At 44.8% G+C, this 21,378-nt stretch overlaps 1 protein-coding gene across 1 annotated transcript in view; it reads left to right on the forward strand.

Annotated features, from left to right (window-relative positions):
• The window catches only part of LOC111152640 (family with sequence similarity 169 member B), a 65,172-nt gene extending 44,013 nt beyond the window's left edge, over window positions 1-21,159 (forward strand). The window contains 4 exon segments of the mRNA XM_022511179.1: window positions 10,606-10,788; window positions 14,498-14,629; window positions 19,103-19,191; window positions 20,486-21,159. Of these exon segments, the coding sequence (XP_022366887.1) occupies window positions 10,606-10,788; window positions 14,498-14,629; window positions 19,103-19,191; window positions 20,486-20,671 (590 nt within the window). The 3' untranslated portion in view covers window positions 20,672-21,159.
• Window positions 21,160-21,378: the final 219 nt, after the last annotated feature.

Consider the following 21,378-nt stretch of genomic DNA (forward strand, 5'->3'; position numbering starts at 1 on the left):
TTGAGCCCCACATCGGGCTCCCTGTTCATCAGGAACCCTGTTTCTCCCTCTCCCACTCCCCCTGCTTGTGTTCCTGCTCTCACTGTCTCTCTCTCTGTCAGATAAATAAATAAAATCTTAAGAAAAAATTAAAAATAAATGTATCATGTTTAGGAGTGGTTGACATTAATGCATTGTTTTCAGTTGTTCTTGAGAAAAGATGATTATTACAAATAGGTATTATAAACACTTAGTCCTACCTGTAAAAGTGATGTTTTTTCTGGAGCAGGCATTAATAACTATGGCCTGTTGGCCCAATTCTGCTCATTGCCTCTTTTTGTAAATAGAAATCGATTGGAACATAGCCATGCCCATTCATAATGTCCACAGCTGATTTTGCACAACTGCAGAGATGAACAGTTTCCCCTAAAGCCTAAACGTATTTTCTATTTGGAATTTACAGAAAAAGTTTGCCAGTGCCTAGTCCAGCAAATACAACTTAAATGTCTCATACTTAAAAAAAAAAAAAAAAAAGATTTTATGCGGATAGGTGTTAGCAACGCTCCTTGGTGGGAAGAATTCAGAAACATCCAGGTCATTTACTAGAATCGTCAGTACATCCTCAACTGCCCCAGGTTCCAAGGCAGTCTGGCTCTGACCTTGTGCAATGGGTACCCAGGAAGTCTGGCTCTGACCCCGGTTCTGAGGGATGTTTGGCTCTGACCTTGTACAGTGGGTTCACCACCCACATCTAATATGATTGTAACAAAAAGATAGTGCTAATGGCTAGCGAAAGTTAACGCTTTTAGCTATTTCTATGTCCATGGGTTAAGAGTATCCCATGCTGAACTGAATCTCTTGGACTAGCAACTGTGGCCTGAATTTGGATTTTTAGAGCAGTTATGCTTAAAATGCTTCGCAGGGCCAAGTTTCTACAGCAGCCACGGACAGCAAACTGTCTTTGGGATCAGCTGGACAAACCTGGACAGGTGCTTCCCAGCCCACACAAATGCTACTTTGCAAAAGGACACGCACCAAGAGCTGGGCTGTGTTTGGCCAGGCGCTTGGCTGTTTTGTGCCTTAGGGCCTCCCACCAAAAACTTCCCTGGTGCCCAGGTCTTAGTTCTCAAAAGCAGCCGGCGGGGGGAACACACTGTGACCGTCATCTCGCCCCCTGCCTGTTTTATCTTCCTCCCAGCAAATCTCTCTCTTTGAAGCAGATTCCATTTCTTCCCTTACTTTCTGGCTGCCTATTGCTATCATTTCCCCCATGGTGCACCATCTGTGAATGCTGTCTTAGGTATTCCAAGAATTCACTCAATGTCTTCGTGAAGTAACCCTCCTTGTCTTTTTCTGTGTTTTGTTGGGGTGCCTATTTTTAATGGACAGCCTGTTGGTACCATGTTGCCTGCCTACTCTTTGGTAAGTTTTGTTTCCTTCTTTCAGAAGTTCCTTCTTCAGGTCCTCCCAGGCTGTTGAAGGCAAAGTCTTCATTATGTGTAGTCTTAGCTCATGCCCCTTACTGATTCTGCGTCTCCCCCAGAACAGCCAGAGCGGTGAGCAGAAAACCAGCCCCTTACCGTGATCGAAGTTAACTTTGTACACCCTGTTGAATGCAGTTTGTTAATATGGGTGTAAGTTTTTTGTCTTATGCTTATGAATTACTGTTATTTACCTTTTTTTCTGATCCTTAGCTATTTCTTTTCCTTTTTTTTTTTTTTAAGATTTTATTTATTTGACAGACAGATCACAAGTAGGCAGAGGCAGGCAGAGAGAGAGGGAAGCAGGCTCCCCACTGGGCAGAGAGCCCCACTCGGGGCTCGATCCCAGGACCCTGGGATCATGACCTGAGCCGAAGGCAGAGGCCTTAACCCACTGAGCCACCCAGGCACCCCTCCCTTGGCTATTTCTTTTTCTTTTTCCTTAAAAGGTGAGACTCAGAGACTAAGTTGGAGAATATTCTCCCTTTTTCTGTTCTCTGGAAGGCTTTCCTTGGAAGGTTGGTAGAACTTATACCCACCTGGCCTGATGTGTTCAGTGTGGGAGAGGTTTAAACTACAGAGTTCATGTTTTGATGCTCATAGGACAGGTTGGTCTTTCTGTTTTTTTTTTAATAAGTCAGTTTTGGTGGTTTGTATTGTCCTAGGAATTTGTCCTTTTCATCTGTTTTTCCAGTTTATTGGTGTAGAGATATTTATTATATTCTCTTACCTTTGAAATTTCTGCATGTCTATAGTGATATCTTTATTTTAATTCCCAACATGCTTTATGTATGGTGTATTCAATCTTCCTTTAATAACTCTTGAAATTAAAAAAAATCCTTTATGTTGTATTTTTGTTTTCTATTTTATTAAGTTCTTTTTTTAAAAAAAGGATTTTATTTATTTATTTGACAGAGATCACAAGTAGGTAGAAAGGCAGGCAGAGAGAGGAGGAAGCAGGTTCCCCGCTGAGCAGAGAGCCCAATGCGGAGCTTGATCCCAGGACCCTGAGACCATGACCTGAGCCGAAGGCAGAGGCTTTAACCCACTGAGCCACCCAGGCGCCCCTATTTCATTAATTTCTATTATCCTTGTCTCCTTCCCTTTATTTTCTTCAGGTCTCTTTTCTGTTCTTTTTCAGTCTTTTAAATTCTGATGCTTGGTTTGTTAATTTTCAGTTTTACTTGTTTATTTCCTACCAGCATTTATGGTAAAAATGATCTCATCCTGCTGCTCATTTAGCCAGTTCTGACTGGTTTGTGCTTTACCAGACTTTGTTTGTTTTATTTTGTTTTATCCCCACCATTTACTATGAATTGTGATCTCTATGGATCTGTTCCCATGAACTTTCTTTCCATGATCCATTGTCCCCAGGTAAAAGACCTTTCTGGATATTTAAATTTGCCTGAGAGACAGCATCTTTGTTCTGATTTTGAACAGTGCCCATCTGGAATACGCTTTAATCTTCTAAGTGTTGTTAGGTAGAGACAACCTATGTAATCCCTGAAGGTAATTTTGGACATGAAGCAGCCAGAAAGAAGAAGAAAGGGTACCAGGAGGTCTTGGTTCTTGGCTTAGTTCTGCCCCCAGCTACCTTGGTGGCTTGGCTGGTCTGAGTTTGCTCTGGGTTCACCAGACTCTCTGTGAGCTGATGAGACCCCGTTGGGCAGATGTTACTGACAGAAGAGAGCCAAGTCCTTTATTCTCTTTGTGTTTTGTGTTGTTTGTTCTTGAACCTTTCTTGACACTGTCAGCTGCCATGTCTGTATAATGGGTAGAATGACTGAGATCATCGCTGAGGTTCTTCCCAACCATTCCATGCCATGTGATATGAATTCCTTGGACTTGAGGTTCTGATTATGAGTGGAGAGTCCATTGGCATGCAGCCAGCTCATTATCTCTGCCCCTGTTCATAATCACATAATATTCTTATTACAGTTAATTAGTATCCTTCTTAAAAAGGCAATTCTTTGGTTTTGGGAATTGATTTTAAAGGTCTTTTTTTTTTTTTGTTTTGTTTTGAGAGAGAGAGAGAGAGAGAAAGCAGGAGCTGGGGGTGGGGTAGAGGGAGAGGGAGAAGCAGACTCCCCGTTGAGCAGGGGATCAATGGATCCCCCATTGATTGGTGGATCAGTTCCAGGACCCTGGGATCATGACCTGAGCGGTAGGCAGATGCTTAATCCATTGAGCCACCCAAGTGCCCCGGGAATTGATTTTAGAGGACAGATTTTATTTGACCAACCTGATGGTATGATTAGCCATTAAAAGGGCTGGTGGAGTGCTTTTGTTTCTTCTGCCTCTTCCCCTTCCCCAGCTTTTTATTTTGAAATAATTTTAGATTTACAGAACAGCTGCAAAATAGTTCAGAGTTCCTGTTATACCCTTCACCTCCCTCCCTCCACTGGTAACATAGGACAGGATCACGGTATGAGGATCAAACCTAAGAAATTAACATTGGTTAATTTTTCAGCAATGTCCTTTTTCTCTTATAAGGTTTGATCCAGGATACCACCTTGCACATATTTCAGATCTTTTTAGTTCCCTTGCCTGATCTGTGACCATTTCTTTGTTCTCCTTGTCCTTCATGACCTGGATACTTTTGAAGAGTACTGGTCAGGAGATTTGCAGACTGTCCCTTAATTTAGGTCTGTCTGATATTTTCTCATGAATACACTGGGATATGGGTTTGGGGGAAAGGGAAGTAAGTGTCCTGGTCCTCACATGCTTCCATCACACGTGAAAGTACATGATCCCAGCATTACTATTAGCCATGCTCACCCTGATCACTCACGGGGGTGTCTGACAGGTTTCTCCACCCTAAAGTTACTGTTTTCCCTCTTTTACTCTTGATTGTATTTTTTTCATATAATTTCAATATAATAATTTTATTTTTATTATTTATTTTAAAGATGTTATTTATTTGAGAGAGAGAGAGAGAACATGTGAGTAGACAGGGGCAAAAGGGGAGAGAGAGGGAGAAAGAACATGAAGTAGAACATGAGTGGGGGGCTGGACATGGGACTCAATCTCATGACTGAAAGATCTCATATGACCTGAGCTGAAACCAAAAATTGGATGCCTAACCCATTGAGTCACCCAGGTACCCCAATACAATAATTTTAATACAATTCATTGAATCTTTTAAAGTTTTTATTTATTTATTTATTTGACAGAGGTCACAAGTAGGCAGAGAGGCAGGCAGGGAGAGAGAGAGAAGCAGGCTCCCTGCTGAGCAGAGAGCCCGATTCGGGGCTCGATCCCAGGACCCTAAGTTCATGACCTGAGCTGAAGGCAGAGGCTTAACCCACTGAGCCACCCAGCTGCCCCCACTGAATCTTTTAAAAATCGATTTTGTTGAGGTATAATTTTACACTGCATAAAATTTGCCAAGGGTAAGTGATTTCTGAACAATTTAGAGTTGTGTAACCATCACCACTATATAGATTTTGGATATTTTCATCACCCGAAAAAGTTGCCTGTTGGCTATCAATCTGTTTCCACCCCAGCTCTAGGCAACCCCAGTCTGCTCTCTGTCCCTATCAATTTGCCTTTCTGGGACAACTTATCTAAATGGAATGATACAACATGTGGCCTTTTGTGCCTGAATTGTTTTTCTTAATGTTCTTTGAGGTTCATCCAAAGTGTAGCAAATATTAGTTTCCTAGGAATAGAATTGGTGGATCATCGGATAAACACATGTTTAACTGTAAGAAACTGTCAAATTATTTGACAAAGTAGCTTTACCATTACAAATTCCCATCAGCACTATGTGACGGTTTCAATTTCTCCATATCTTTTTTTCTTTTTTTTTTTTTTAAGATTTTATTTATTTATTTGAGGGAGAATGAGTGAGAGAGAGCATGAGAGAGGAGAAGGTCAGAAGGAGAAGCAGACTCCCCAAGGAGCTGGGAGCCCGATGCGGGACTCGATCCCGGAAGTCCGGGATCATGACCTGAGCCGAAGGCAGTTGCTCAACCAACTGAGCCACCCAGGCGCCCCTGAATTTCTCCATATCTTGTCAACACTTATGACTGCTGGTTGCCTTGACTATAGCCATTTTTTAGTAGGTCAAAAGTAGCTTTGCACTGTGGTTTTGATTTTCACTTTCCTAATGATGTTGAATATCTTTTCATTGATTAACAATTTGTATGTCTTCTTTTTTTTTTAAGATTTTATTTATTTATTTGACAGAGATCACAGGTAGGCAGAGAGGTAGGCTGAGAGAGAGGGGGAAGCATGTTCTCTGCTGAGCAGAGAGCCCGATGTGGGGCTCGATCCCAGGACCCTGAGATCATGACCCAAGCCGAAGGCAGAGGCTTTAACCCACTGAGCCACCCAGGCGCCCCTGTATGTTTTCTTTGAAGAAGTTTCTATTTACATCATCTGTCCATTTTTAATTGGTTGTTTGTTTTCTTTTTACTGTATTTTAAGAGTTCTTCATATAGTCTGGATATGTCCTTTATCAGAAATGTGATTCATAAACATTTTCTTATAGTCTAACTTCGAAGTACAGAAGTTAACTTTAATGAAGTCAGATTTGCCAATTGATTATGCTTCTGGTATTGAATTTAAGAACTCTCTGACTAACCCAAGGTTGTGAAGATTTTCCTCTATGTTTTCTCCCAAAATCTTTGTAGTTTTAGCTTGTATTTATGCCTAGATCCATCTTTGAATTAAGTTTTTATATATGATGTGAGGTGAGTGTTCAACTTAATTTTTAAAAACACCTAGTACATTAAAAAATTAGTAGGCTTTATTTTTTAGAGCAGTTTTAGGTTATAGAAAAATTGAGGACAAAGTACAGAGAGTTCCCCAATATCCCCCCACCCTCCTCCATGCATACACACTTTCCTCTATTATTAATGCATTACAGTAGAGTGACACGTTTGTTACTATTTGTAAACCAAAATTGATACACCTGTTAATCAGTTGGGACTGCCATAACAAAACACCACAGACTGGGTGGCTCAAACAACAGAAAGTAATTTTCTCACAGTTCCTGAGGTTGGAAGTCCAAGATCAAGGTGTTGGCAGGTTTGGTTTCTTCCGAGGTCTCTCTCCTTAACTTGTAGATGGCCGCTTCTCACTGTGTCCTGATACGGTCTTTCTTCTGTGTGTGCACATCTCTCTGTGTGTCCAAATTTCCTTTTCTCATAAAGGCACCCATCAGATTGGATGAGAGCTTATTCAAAAGACTTCTCTTTAACTCCATCACCACTTAAAGTGCCTGTCTCCAAATATAGTCGCATTCCAAGGTACTGGCAGTTGGGCTTCAATATAAGACTTTGGGGAGACACAATTCATTCCAGAAGGATACATTATTATTAACTAAAGCCCATAGTTTACATCAGGGTCTATTCTTTGTGTTGTATATTCTATGGGTTTTAACAAATGTATAATGACATGTAGCTACCCTTGTAGCATCATACAGAATAGCTTCACTGCCCTAAAAATTCCTGGGCCCTGCCCATTCGTCTCTCCCTCCCCATGACCCCTTGACAACCACTGATCTTTTCACTGCCTTCCTAGTTTTGCCTTTTCCAGAATGTTTTATCATTGGTGTAATTGTAGACTTTTCAGATTGACTTTTTTCACTAAGCAATATGCCTTAACATTTCTCTATGTCTTTGTGGCTTGATAGCTTATTTCTTTTTGGCACTAAATATTCTGTTATCTGGGTGTACTGTAGTTTATTCATCCTTTCAGGTATGGAAGGGTATCTTGGTTGCTTCTAGGTTGTAACAATTATGTATCCAGGTGCCATGAACATTTGTGTGGACATAAGTTCTCAACTCCTTTTGATAAATATCAAGGAGCACAATTGATGAATCATATGGTACGAGTATGTTTACTTTTGTAAAAACCACCAAGCTGTCATCCAGAGTTGCTGTACCATTTTGCATTCTCCCAACAAGGAATGAGAGGAATGAGAGTTGCTATACCATTTTGCATTCCCCCCAACAAGGAATGTTGCTCCACATCCTCACCAGCATTTGGTGTCGACAGTGTTCTGGAATTTGGCTAGTGTTTTAGGTGGGCAGTGATATCTTCTTGGTTAAATTGGCATTTCCCTGATGACATATGATGTGGAGCATCTTTTGATATGCTCATCTGTTGTATGTATAGCTTCTTGGGTGAGGTTTCTATTAAAATCTTTGGTCCACTTTTTTTTTTTTTTAAGGATTTTTATTTATTTATTTGACAGAGAGAGAGATCACAAGTAGGCAGAGAAGCAGGCAGAGAGAGAGGGGGAAGAAGGCTCCCCGCTGAACAGAGAGCCCGATGCGGGGCTCGATTCTAGGGCCCTGGGATCATGACCCAAGCCGAAGGCAGAAGCTTACTTAACCCACTGAGCCACCCAGATGCCCCTTTTGGTCCACTTTTTAATCAAGTTGTTTGTTTTCTTACCAGTGAGTTTTAAAAGTTCTTTGCATATTTCAGATAACAGTCCTTTATCAGACAAACGTGTCTTTTTCAACTGTTTTTTCCCAGTTCATGCCTTGCCTTTTCATTCTTTTGACATGGTCTTTCACAGAGCAGCAAATTTTAATGTTAATGAAATTCAGCTTGTCATTTTTTCCCTCCATGGGTCATGCCTTTGGTATTGTATGTAAAAAATTTATTGCTAAACCCAAGGTCATCTAGATATTCTCTCATGCTATTTTCTAGGAGTTTTGTAGTTTTGCATTTTACATTATGCCTGCGACTCATTTTAAGGTAAAGTTTTTGAAGGGTTGAAGGTCTAGATTATTATTATTATTATTATTTTTCATGTGGATATCCAGTTGTCTAGTATTACTTATGGGGACGGTCCTTTCTCCACTGACTTGACTTCGCTCCTTTGTCAAAGATCATTTGACTGTATCGGTGCGGGTCTAATTCTGGGCTTTCTGTTCTTTTCCAGCTTCTTCTTTCCTTAAAATTTTTTAAAAAAATTTTTCAATATCTAGTCATCCTACCACCATTTCTTGAAAAGATTGTCTTTTCCTCATTTGAAAAGGGCACTGTTTTGAAGTTCAAAGTATAAGTTTCTTTCTGGACTCATTTCTGTTTCACTGATACGCATGCCTATCCTTGCACCAGTATCCCACTGACTTGCCTGCCTTGATTTTATAAGAAACCTTGAAATTGGGTAGTGTAAAACTTCCAGTTGTACTCTTCTTTTTCAGAACTGGGTTGCTTCTTATAAAGACTTTGCATTTCATATCAATTTTAGTATCCGCTTCTCATTGTCTACAAAAATGCCTGCTGGTGAGGTGCCTGGATGGCTCAGTTGGTTAAGTGTCTGACTCTTGATTTCAGCTCAGGTAATGATCTCAGGGTGTTGAGATCAAGCCCCATATTGGGCTCTGTGCTGGGCATGGAGCCTGCTTAAGTTTCTCCCCCCTTGCCACCTCCACCTGCCCCCATTCTGTCCTCTCTCTCACGCTCTCTTTTAAAAAAAGAAAATGCCTGCTGGGATTTGGTAGGGCTGGCATTGAAATTATAGACCAGTTTGAGAAGAACTGCCATCTCAACAGTATTGAGCCATCCAATCCATGAACATGGAATGTCTCCATTTATTTAGATTTTCTTTAATTTCCCTCAACATTGTTTTGTAGTTTTTCAGTATTCACAGCTTGTGTTTCTTTTGTTAACTGTATTCCTAAATACTGACTCTTTTTAAAGATTATTGTGAATGGAATTATATTTTTATTTAATTTTAAACCTTTTCAGCTTTGGAAGTCTTTATCATTTGGGGAATGTTGTTGTCATCATCTATAAAAGTTGGTAGTTATAAAATTCCAGCCCAAGTTTGTACTATCATTTCAAGAACACTGAAGGTGAAATTCAAATACTCTGTTGTTACCATCTTAAGTGAATTAGGTGGTATTGATCGCTGGCCACAGATTATTTATTCATTCATTCATTTTTCCACAAAACCAACCATTTAGTTCCCCATTCTTTTGATTGACAGTTTCCATGGGGTTTTAACCCGTTCAGTAGGTGGCTCTGCTATTTGGGGGTGGCTTGATGTCTGCTGAGACCACAGGGGTGCCCAGGTCATGTTTCTTTCATGGTGACAGGCTAGTCCAGGTTTGTTTTGGGGCGAGTGGCAGAGATATGAGAGGGAACAGATGGGCACTGGACCCTATGAGGCCAGACCCCATCTCTTGATGGCAGGTGCTTCAGAACCACATGTGAAGGGATGTGGATACAGGAAGGGAGATAACTGTGGCCATTTTTGCAGTTAACTACAGCAGTGTATGTCTCTGCAACTCAGTCTGGCCAATTAGAACTGGAATCAGTTTTTTTTGTTTGGGAAATTACCCACCTTCTGAATCTTGGCGGGGATGAATGCCTCTTTTTCCAATAGGAACTGAATATGCTACATACTTCTTTTCCTGGACTCTAGTGCCTTTAGGGCACAGGCACCTGTGCAGTTTGGAAGTGAGAAAGATGCTGTAGTAGGCTCCATGTAGCATTGATTTTCTGGTTAGGGTGATGACAGAGGTGACTGGTTGTGACTCTAAGTTCCCACTGCAGAAATAGCAACCGTGCTGGTAACTGGGGCTGGTTGCAGTGAAGTTCAGTTCAGGGTGGAAAAGTGGGAAGGGTGTCAGCTGTTGCTTCTCCTGCTCTGCTATAGCAAGGTCATTGATGTTGTAGGAGCTTAGTCTATTCAGGGTAAAGGTACTTCACCTTAATAAGATGCGATAACTGCTTGCTAGAGTTACCAAAACAAGTCCATGCCCTAAAGATGTGTTGGGTGGGTCTCCTAGCCTGGATTCCCTGGGTTCATGGGGAACTTTGATGTCACCCAGATGCTCATCATTGGCTTCGAGTGTCTCCGTGACCTGCATGCGGAGAGGGCAGCATCTGAGGGTCTTGGGCGCATGAATGGTGCATTCATCTGGGTTTGTTTTTCATTTCAGTACAATAGTCTGGTGGCTGTACTCCCAGTGATCAATCACATATGGGCTGATCGGCCAGCTGGAGCACTGGTGGTTTGGGAGGAAGTGCTGTTTTGTCGCAGGTTGTTTAGTTAGTGATGTGAGCCCTTCTTCCAGGTGGTACCAATGACCTGGCTGTGCAAACATTCCTTAGGGTCCTGGTGGCTTGGTGCAAGTCTGCGGCCAGTGCATATCACTTCCTTTCCCTACAGGCAGCCTGTGTGGTGATGGTATGGGTGCATGCTACCTGCTACCTGTCTTCGACACCGTGTTTGTCAGGAGGAAGTACCGTCGCCAAGGCCTGGGCATGGCCATGCTGCAGGACTTCTGTGAGACGTTCCGAGAGGATGAAGCCCTGGGCGTCAGTTGGCCGATTTCTCCTGCTATGTACCAAGGTAAACCAACTTTGTATCAGGAGGAAGTGTTGAGGAATGGTGATGGATAATGCATGTGCGTTCTAGGTGATTGTGGGGGAGGGAGGTTCCTTGGCACTTTCGGTGTCTGGGTTTTCTCTTCTTCCTTAGAACTCTCCCATTGCTTCTGCACAGATGAGGCTTTATGCTGCATTACAGGGGGCGAGCCCTTCCCAGCCTGAGAAATAATTGGATTTAGAGATAATAAAAAAGAAGTTGCATGACCTCAGAGAGAGGCAGAATCCAGAGAAGTGCACCTGTGCTGCTAACTGCTGCTGGCGCTCAGAGAGCCTTTACTCCTTCACTTGAAGCTTAGAGCCCATGACTTTGTCCTTTCCACTAGAAGCTGCAAGGGATCCCCAGGAGCTTCAGCTGGGAGGGCAGCTGGAGTACAAAAAGCGAGCTCTGACAGCATGAGACCCCACGTGCCTCTGTAGCTCCTATTGCAGGAGACAGTCCCCTCTTCCATTCTTGACCTACTGAGTCCCTCTGTTGGTCAGGGTTCTCCAGAGAAACAGAACCAGTAGGATGTAGATATATAGAGAGAAGAGATTTATTATGAGGAATTGACTCACATGGTGTAGAGACTGAGACTCCCAAGATCTGTAGCTCTTAGCAAATTGGAGACTCAGGAGAGCCAATGGTGTCCTAAGGGTCCAAATGTCCACAGGTGCCAGACCCAAGAAAAGCAAAGAACAAGATTTTGGTTCAAATCCAAAGGCAATAGAAGATCGATGTCCTTGGGGTGCCTGGGTGGCTCAGTTGGTTAAGCCACTGCTTTCAGCTCGGGTCATGGTCCCGGAGTCCCAGGATCAAGTCCCGCATTGGGCTCCTAGCTCCATGGGGAGTTTGCTTCTCCCTCTGAACTTTTCCCCTCTCATGTTCTCTCTCTCTCAAATAAATAAATAAATAAATAAAATCTACATTAAAAAAATTGATGTCTCAGCTCAACAGACAGGAGGAATTCCCTCTTACTTGTGGGATGTCAGCCTTTTTGTTCCATGCTCAGGGCTTCAACTGATTGGGTGAGGCCCACCCACATGGGATAGCAATCTGCTTTACACAGTCTACTGATTCAAATGCTGATCTCATCCAAAACACCTTCACAGACACACCCAGGATAATGTTAGACCAAATATCTGGGCACCCTTGGCTCAGTCAAGTTGAGACTTAAAATGAACTGTTTCAGTTCCTTTCCACATTCTGGAAGAGAAAGCTTTATATATATTTGTCAGAGGAAATGAAAAAAGCTCTGATGCTAAACATCACATTCCAAGTCAGTAAGGACAGCAGATTCTGATGGGTATTTCTCAGGGTCCCTTTGCACCCCACCCACCCCACATTGGGTTCTGTTTCACTTATTGTCAAAACCACAGGTGATTTTGAGCCCTTAGTATTGAGTTTCCAGTGTCACTATCATATGGGGACAACAAATAAGAGAAAAGGCAGGAAAGATAAGGACATTTCCATTACTCTGAAGTCCTAAGAAAAGCAGGTGAAATGTATTTCAAGTAGGTTTAGTCATTTCTTTGTATTTCCAAAGTCGTTGTCTATAATTAAACTCTGAAGATCCTTAAATTTCTGCAAAGAGCATTCCAGGCTTTCTGGACCATGTTGCTCACTTTGAGGTGCTGGAAAGTTTCAGAACCTAGGCAACTGGTTCTCTGTCCACATACCTGTCCTTTTGGTCCCTCTCCTTATTTATTTATTTATTTATTAAGATTTTATTTATTTGAGAGAGAGAGCACAAGCAGGAGGAGTGGCAGGCAGAGGGAGAGGGAGAAGTGGACTCTGCTGAGCAGGGAGTCAGACGTGGGACTTGATCTCAGGACCCCGAGATCATGACCTGAGCTGAAGGTGTCTGCTTAACTGATAGAGCCACCCAGGGGCTCCTCCCCCGGCCCTAATTTTGCTATGCCTCTGAGACTTTCGTTTGAGTGCACTGGACTCCCAGGGCAGCCACCTCAGGTTTCCCAGGGTAATAGAAGCTTCCAGGGGGGAGGCTGCCCCAGGGACAGTGCTGCTAAGACCCTTGCAGCATTCTGCGGATCTCTGTTCTCCCTTTTCTGTCTCTGCCTTTTAGAGAAAGAAGATATGAAGGCTCTTATTCTGAAGCATGCTACTTGTCTTAGGAGTTTCAGCTGCCTAGCCAAGGATGCTGGGTCCTCAGTCTTTTACAGCACACCTGGCTGTATCTGGGCATGTAGGTAAACCAGGTAGAATGTGGAGAAAGAAGCTGCTGGACGCTCAAGGCCGGGTCCAGGTGCACTGACCACTTCCTTCACTGACTGGCTTTTATTGAGTACAGTCCTGCCCTTTGAATGGACAAGAGGGACTCCTGTCCACAGCCCTATGCTTTAGAGCCCCTTGGCAGCTCTGTCTCTCTCCATGATGTGAGGAATCTGTGGGCCCAAGAGAATATTCCTATCTGGGTCCAGATCACTCTTTCTAAGCCAGCTCAAGGTACTAGGACCCTAGGATTCCTACCAGTGGTGCTCAGGGCCCAAGTAGACTCCATCCCTGGATCTGTGCATCTCAGGGTGGACCATGCCACCAGTTTGCATATCTTTAGATCCCAGGGGCAGCCATTGGTGGGATGTGGATGGAGTGTGGGCATGGTGTCCACATTTGTATGCACAGGTCCCTTGTGGTGTATGTGTGTGGGGCAGGGGTAGGAGGAGAAGCAAGTGGGCTGTCTGCTGGGGGCCAGCTCTCTTGGTGTTGCCACATTCTGGTGCAGAACTCCAAGGAGTCCAAGAAATTCTAAATTTGAAACTGGCTTTCCCTGTTGTTATGAAGTTATATTTGTCAAGATAGGAGAGCAGAACATTCTATCTAACACTCTGCTAGCTCGGCTTACACTTTCTGAATACTTAGTGTCAGGTTCTGGAGGTTTCCATCTGTGCTGTTGCCCTGGGCCGGGAAATATTAGGAGAGGGCCCGATGGTGTCCCCATGGGCACCTGAAGGACCAGGAGCAGCTTCCCATTTGGCAGGATTGGGGCACTGCCCCGTGGAAAGTGCTCACCCTGTGAACGTGGACATAGAAGCCTTGAGGTGACTCTGGAATCAAGGCATTCGTGGAGGATGCACTGGAAGGTTCTGTGGGAGAGGAGAGCTGGGGAGGTTCGGGCGGAGGAAGGACAGTGCCTAAGGAGAGGACAGTGTGGGGTGATGTTACGGGCTCAACTGGGTACCCCCAAGTCTTATGTTGAAGCTTTAGCTTCCCATGTGACTGTATTAGGAGGAGGGGCCATTGAAGAGGTGATTAAGTGAGGTCATGTGCGTGAGGCCCTGATTCAGTAGAGTGGTAGGAAGAGGTTCTTATTTATGAGAGGGGCCTGGGCCACAGATATAGAGGGAAGACCTCGTGAAGGCACAGCGACACGGAGGCCCACTGCAAGCGTCTTCCCACCTCTGGATGTGGGACTTCCCTCCCCGACTAGGAGACAGCCAATCTGTTGTTGAAGCCCACCACTCAGTGCGTGACCCTTTGTTACGGCGGCCCCAAGCTAAGATGGGGTGGGTGCAAGTGGGAGCACGAGGTGAGACGGTAAAACGGTAGCTTGCGCAGAGCGGGATCAGAGAACAGAGCCAGAGCAGGGTGGGTGGGGCCTCAACAGGAACCGGAAGTGTCTTCCCCTGAGGACAGAGGGGGCGGGCCTTCCTGGTTCACACGTGCGCATCCTCAGTCTGCAGGAAGTTCCTGTTGGCCCATCCGGAGGAGCGCGGACGCCTGTGGGAGGTGGAACCCCCAGGAGCCTGGGGCCAGCGAGGCAGCATCTGGCTGAAGGTTCGACTTCAGCAGTCAAGACCTCCAGACTGTGAGTCGCAGTGAGCGCTGTGCACTTGGAAGCACAGGTTAATGCTACCCATGAAGTCAGGCCCGTCCAGGTTGCAAGAACAGAGGGAGGGAGGGAGACCAGAGTGGTGGCTTCTTGCCCTTGGCCCACCCTCCTTTCCCGAATGAATGACAGCTTCTAAACCTTGTGCGAGATCTCCCCCGATTTAGCTAAATCAGAAGCTCCCTGGGACGGAGGGGATCCCCGTTTATAACTAGAAGGGATCTCGGAAACCTAGAAGATGAGTGTGTGCACCCGGTTCGACCAGCTGGAAAGCTACACGAGGGTTTGCTGTGAGGAGCCAGCCTTCCATGCCCCCTCCCCTTTCCCCTTGTGGGAGATGACACGCGTGTGTAAGTGGTAGTGTTGCATAGACAGCATTCTGCAAAGGAGTGCCTTGTCCTTCCTGTCCTTCTTACTGGCAGCATAGTAGGGTGCTGGGTGGCGATATTGTTTATTTGGTCAGCCCCGTACAGACAGACACTGCCCTCCGTTTGGTGTGTTAGAGCTCCACGGTGTGTTGCCGGCGGGGTTTTGATGGAGGGTGTTTCTGAGCAATGAGAATAGGCAAAGGGAGGCAGCGGGCGGGAATACCAGACATACTGGTGTCTGGTTCTCCGAGGTGCTTTTTTAACAGTGCGTCTAACACCTCTCCCACGTCGAGCATGGATTGCACACTGCTGGTGGTTCTTAGCTCAGTGCTCAAGGTGAGGGTCCCTGGGGGCAGGGCTGGATCCACGCAGAGCACATTAGGCTACAGGTGCAGCGTATGGGTGGGAGTTGCTGGAGGTTCTCACAGTTTTAAGTTCACTGGCCAAAGTGAAAGTACTGGCTTTTCTTCCCTCCTGGGAAAGAAAGCTCTTGTCAGTATCAAATGCCATATACCAGGCTGCAGGTAGCTCATTAGGGGGCAGTGGGTAACTGATTTACCCTAGGTGGTGACAGGGAAGAGCGCCTTAGAGTTTATTGATGATAACAGTGATAGGTTTTGCTTTTATGGTGCCTTTCAGCTAGAAGGCTTAATGGATCTTTACAGATACTAATGGGGTGACCAGGCACCTGGGAAGGAGGCCATGGCAGGACTGTGACTGTGATCCTAATGAGGCGGTTAAGTGACTTGCCCTGTGGCATCCACAGCTAGAAATGAAGAGGGAGCTGGCCCGGATCCCCATGCACTAAGCTGAACAGCCGAGCGGGTTTATCGAGGAGCTTCACAAATGAGCCTGCAGCTCCCACGTGGATGAGGCCTTTGTGTCTTGGACGTTCCTTGGCTGGGAATGAAAAAAAAGTTTTCATATCAGAATGTGGAAATAATGTGGAAATTGCACAGGCCAGAGGAGGCTAGGCAGGGGGAGGACGTTTTCTCATAATTGGGGAGATCGCTTTCCGCCGAAGAGAATTCCTCTGGGAGTTATTTCCAGAGCTGAGAGTTGGTGTGGTCTGGTCACAGGAAACTGATATGGAAGTCAGATGCCAGGCTTGTCACCTTAACTCACTGTGAGATTTGCCAACTCTCTCTTTAAAACAGCAAATGAGGGAACTTTCACAGAGAATGTTCCAGAAGCATGCTTTGAGTCCTTTGAAGGAAGAAGGGTCATCATTATAATTGGGATATAATTAGATTACTTAAAACTATAATTTTTATAAAATTCAAAATTACGATCTTTTCATTGGCTGTATAAATCATGGCTAGTTCCCAGTTTCACCCACAACTTCTGTCTCCTCCAGGGCCAGCAGTCAGGATTTTAATTCACTCAGGAGGGTTTTCAGCCAGCCAGCTTCATCTTGTAACAATTTTGTCAGCACTGACATTTCAGGTTTTTTTCCGGGTTGGTGAGTGGGGGCTGCATATGCAATCACAGACTAGCCCAGATGCTCTGCAGTTTCTCAGTTTCTAGTCTGTCTGCCTTCATGGAACTCTGTGAGTGTTAGCCCATTAGGTTTTCCCACAGGTCACCAAACAATGCAGGTTCTGGAATCTTCTCTTGCCTTGGAAATCTCACGGAGCCATTTAATATAATTTTAGTTTTTAATCAGTGATTCTCAGAGTCGCTTTCTTAAATTGTTCTGTTTTTCAAGTTCTATCTTCCTTTATTTCTGGCTGTTATTTTGGAGGTTTCCTACAATTTCATGTGGTGTAGAGATGGAACTGTAAGCGAAAAGCCAGTGGAGCCAATTGCTTTTTACGTTCTCAGTAAGGCATGGACATTTTACATGGTTCCAAAGGGAAGTTAACTTGTGCTCCTTTCAAATGTTTCAAAATCTATTTTTGAAGCAACGACCTTTATGGACTAGGTCTTTGAAAGCTTGCATGGATCTTGCCTGTTGATAACATCTGTGGCTTTTAATGGCCCCGAAAATATTTACAGGGTTTTCAGAACTTTTGAGAGAAGGCGTTTGTGGGAAATGTTTTTCTTCCTACACTCAGTGACATATGAAGCCTTTGAAACTTGACCAATAGGATCATAATTCTATCTGGTATGACTTCTCAGCTTGCCCATGCCTTAAGTTTCTTTACTGGAGGAGATGAAATTGAATGCTCCAGCAGTTGAAAGTTGCTTTACAAAAATGTGGCTGGAGACGGGAAGTAATTGCCCACAGCTTTAAAAATAAATTTTTTCATTCTTTAGATTATAGTTTTGCCTTCTTTCCAGGTGCATTTTTTAATAGATTCAATTGTCATCCACAGGGGAAATAGTTTTCCTCTATTTATATTTAATTTTTAATGCTGGAGTGTACACAAAAGGATGTGAAATATTTGAGCTGGGAGGTGGAGTCATTTTTCTAAAAGTCTGAATCCTAGCAAACTGCAACTCTAACTTTATCTCAGCTTGTTCTGGTGAGTTGGACATTATATAGTGCAATTTTATGGTGGTGAACTATGGTGGGAAGTACTGAGAGCAGAACCACCATACTGGATGGGTTTTTCCTAATGCTGCTCTTTGAAAGGTCATGTGGCTCCCTCTAGTGGCCATTTTCATCTATTGCGTCCTGTGTGGTCACTCATGGATGGTACCTTACCTTGACCTACCTGTGTGGTTGCTTCTCAGATTCTCATCCTGACGCTTCCAAGTTAGAGCATTCATTTTTAAAGATACCAGACCTTTATTGGTTAGGGATAAAATACAAGTTAACATTTTGTAGTTTCTAGCATGCTTTGGTCCCTACCACATAAAAATGTAGTTTCACACACCAGAAAGTGTAGAAAATAATGGATTGTCTACTTCATTGCCTCATTCATTCATTCATGTATTTTCTCATTCATTCAGTGGATTACTGTGATGGAGGACCTATCAATGACAGGCCACTGGTAGAGGTAATAAGGATACAGTGGTGAATAAGGCTGGCTGAGTCTCTGAACTCATTTATGAGCTTACATTTTTGCAAAGAGAAGTACGTGGGCATCCATTACGGCATTATATAGAAACTCCAAGACAGCACTAAAGTATGTGGGTATTTTTAAATACTTCTTACTCAGTTTTGCCAAACCAAAGTTGGCTAATTCATAAAGTCTGTAAATAAACTTTATAATTTATGTATATAGGTAACAACTAAATAATATATTCTTATTTGAAAAGTGTTTTTTTTTTAATTTAAAGATTTTATTTATTTATTTACTTGACAGAGTGAGAGAGACAGTGAGAGAGGGAGAAGCAGGTTTCCTGCCAAGCAGGATGTGGGGCTGGATCCCAGGACCCTGGGATCATGACCTGAACTGAAGGCAGACGCTTAATGACTGAGCCACTGAGGCGCCCTGCCTTTTTTTTTTTTTTTTTTTTTTAAGTCAGTTCCATGCCCATCGTGGAGCCCAGTGTGAGGCTTGAACTCACGACCCTGAATCAAGTCCTGAGCTGAGATCAAGAGTCAGATGCCTAACTGACTGATCCCCCAGGTGCCCTGCAAAATGTGTTTCATTTGCATTTTCAGCTCAAATGGGGAACCGATTATTTTTTTTTTCTAAAGGATCTGAATGCCGTCTTAACACACACATACCTCCACATAGAGATTATGGGGTATAGGAAAGTACACAATGGGATAAGAAAGTCATCCCTTTCTAAGTTGGGACTGATTTGGTAAGAGGGTTAGGGGAACTGAATTAAAAAGTGTGATTATGGGCTCTCTTGTGAGTAAAAATGCCAGTGAGCATGGAGAAGGACCAAGAGTAGCACTGGAGACGGACTCTATTTAATGTCTGAATAATGGAAGAAAAGATCGTATTCCAGCTCATAAGTGATTGAGTAGAACCGTCATTCCCGTCTCCCCAAACCTGGCAGGTTTCTCTGTCCTCTGGAGGGCACTATAGCAGGTATCATATTGTAAGTCAAGAGGATAAAATTGGGTCGTGGTGATCAGTGCTTTTAGAGGGGTCCCCGGTGTATTATGAATCTTTTGATTGTCCACTCCCTTGGAACCACCCCCATTTGCTCATCCTGTTCTCTTGCTTGGGGAGGGCAGCTCACCCAGGAGATGCCAAGGACCGTGTGAGCAGTAAAGGGCAGACTACTCCAGATGAGGGACCCGGACAGTCCGAAGAAGGCAAGAAGGTATGGTCGTGAATGTGTCATTCTAGGAACGGTTTTCCCAGCGATCATGTCGTGCTTGTTCAGGGGAGCTCTAAACCTGCAGGGCCCCTTCCTAATCACCTTGGCTTTGGGCTTCTCCATGGCAGTGGGTCGCTGATTCATACTCAGGGCTCTGTCCAGCGGTAGGAGGAGAGGCCTTTGTAATTAGACTTTTCACGGTCCTCTTCTCCAAGCTTGACAAGCTCTCATGAAGCCAGAACTGAACAGAGCACAGGGGAATCAGCTGTAACCTTGCACTGGTAAGGAAATATTGAAAAACCTGAATTTCACATTTTGCCATGGACCGGCATCTTTTAAGCAGAGCAAATGTGTGGACAAATGTCTTTTTTTCCTCCTCTGTTCCTCGAGCCCCGATGCTAGAAAATGGAATATGGCATTAGATTATTGTAGAACTCAGAGTGGTGGGAGAAGAGAACTGGGAATAAGGACAGAGACTAAGTATTAATTCGTGGCCCATTATCTGTTGTTCAATGTTTTATAAGACTTTGAAGCGATGTGATTCCATTAAGTGTTTTCCTGAAGCCAAGACAGACCCTTGCCCATACAGGGCAATTCTGGTAACGTCCATTTTCTGCTACGGAAGGGTCTTTGCTCTTGAAGTCCGAAAAAGTTGTTAATAATTTTAAACTCCAGAACTTCCAGTTGCAACTTGTGAGCAATACTGCTTATTTTGGAAAGTAGATGGTACAGGGATAGAGGACTCAACATCAAAGGCATAAGCTATCCCAGTAAGTGCTGGATTGCTTTAGAAAAGCTGACAGAAGAGGGCTCTCCTTTTCCTTGGTTTGCAATGGAGAAAGGGACTCATTGACAGCCTTTCCAGACCACTGAAGCGAGAGTATTGTGCTTTACCTCTTTGTTGGTCCCCAACTTCGCTCGTAAGCCTTGAAGGCCATTAGAGGAAGCAGGAGGTGTTCGGTGTGATGTCACAGCCACGGCCAGGGGTCCAGGGAAGTCCACAGACTCAGGCGTTTAAGAGTGCCACCTTTTAAAGTAGTGCTTCCTTGCTTTGCTCTTTCTCTGATCTCCATGGATGGGCTCTTCAGTTCCTGCCAGCAAATACATTCCCACCAGTAAAAGGTCCTCAGAGCATCTGATGAACAAAATACGGGGTCCCCATGCCTGGCTGGGGCGCTGGAGCCCGGCTCATCTGGCCTGAATCTGCGCACACAGCATGTGCAAACGCCCAGCCAGGACACCCGACAGGCCCCTTATGGCAGCATCGGAAAGCTGTGTTGATTGTTTTCTGATTCAGGAGAGGACTCGTGGAGAACGGGAGGAGAGAAAGAGCGATCCAGACTGCGGAGTGGAAGAAACAGCAGCGGGGTGGCTTGGAGGAGCCTGTGGGGCCCAGCCGGAGGGGAAGGAGGCCAAGAGGACAGCGGTGGAGGCGGGGCTGGCCTGGGAGTCCCAGGAGAAGCATCTGCGGCCCAGCTTCTGACTCCTGGGGGCAAACCCGAGCCTCCTCGAGGGGCCTGTCTGGGCTCTGGGGGGCACGGGCGTGAGCACTGCCTCCGTCACTCCGTGCTCGCACACCCGGCAGCTGGCCTCTGCCCTTGCTGTGTTGTCCTTTGAGGAGAAAGGGACGGCACAGACCCTGCCCACCTCGGGCTTGTTTTGTGGGCTCAGGTGATAGAAAGCCTATAAAAGTGCTTTATTCCTCAAGCACAGAGATCTAATAAGCAGGTACAAGCAGCCGTTTTCCTGGGCTCAGATCTCAGAAGTGTGTTTGTTAAACCTAATACGGTTTCTGTTACCTGGGTGAATTGGTAGAGACTGTACTAGAACCACGTGGATATGCCTCTTTCTTAAGCGCCGTGAAGCTCTGAGAAGGGCTACGCCTGTTCTGGTCTGCGCTGCAGAAATCTGTCTCAGGTTTACCCCCTTCCCCCACAACCCGCCCTACCCCAGACGTCACTGTGAGACCACAGACACCAGACGGGTTTCTAGGGAGACTCGTTTCTTTTCCAGAGAAGCTTCAGCTGGAGTGGAAGCTCCCCGAGGACGGTGGTGGGGACTGCCTGGTGCATACCGTTTCTTAGCGCCCCGCCCATGTCTGGCCTAGTATACAGCAGGTGCTCAAGGTGGCCTCCAGGTGGGCATCAGGATCTTAGCCGTCACCTCATTCAGAGGGGAAGCCACTGGAGC

Source organism: Enhydra lutris, unplaced genomic scaffold, assembly GCF_002288905.1.
Source record: "Enhydra lutris kenyoni isolate GAN:26980312 unplaced genomic scaffold, ASM228890v2 scaffoldscaffold29, whole genome shotgun sequence".
Taxonomy (NCBI): Eukaryota; Metazoa; Chordata; class Mammalia; order Carnivora; family Mustelidae; genus Enhydra; species Enhydra lutris.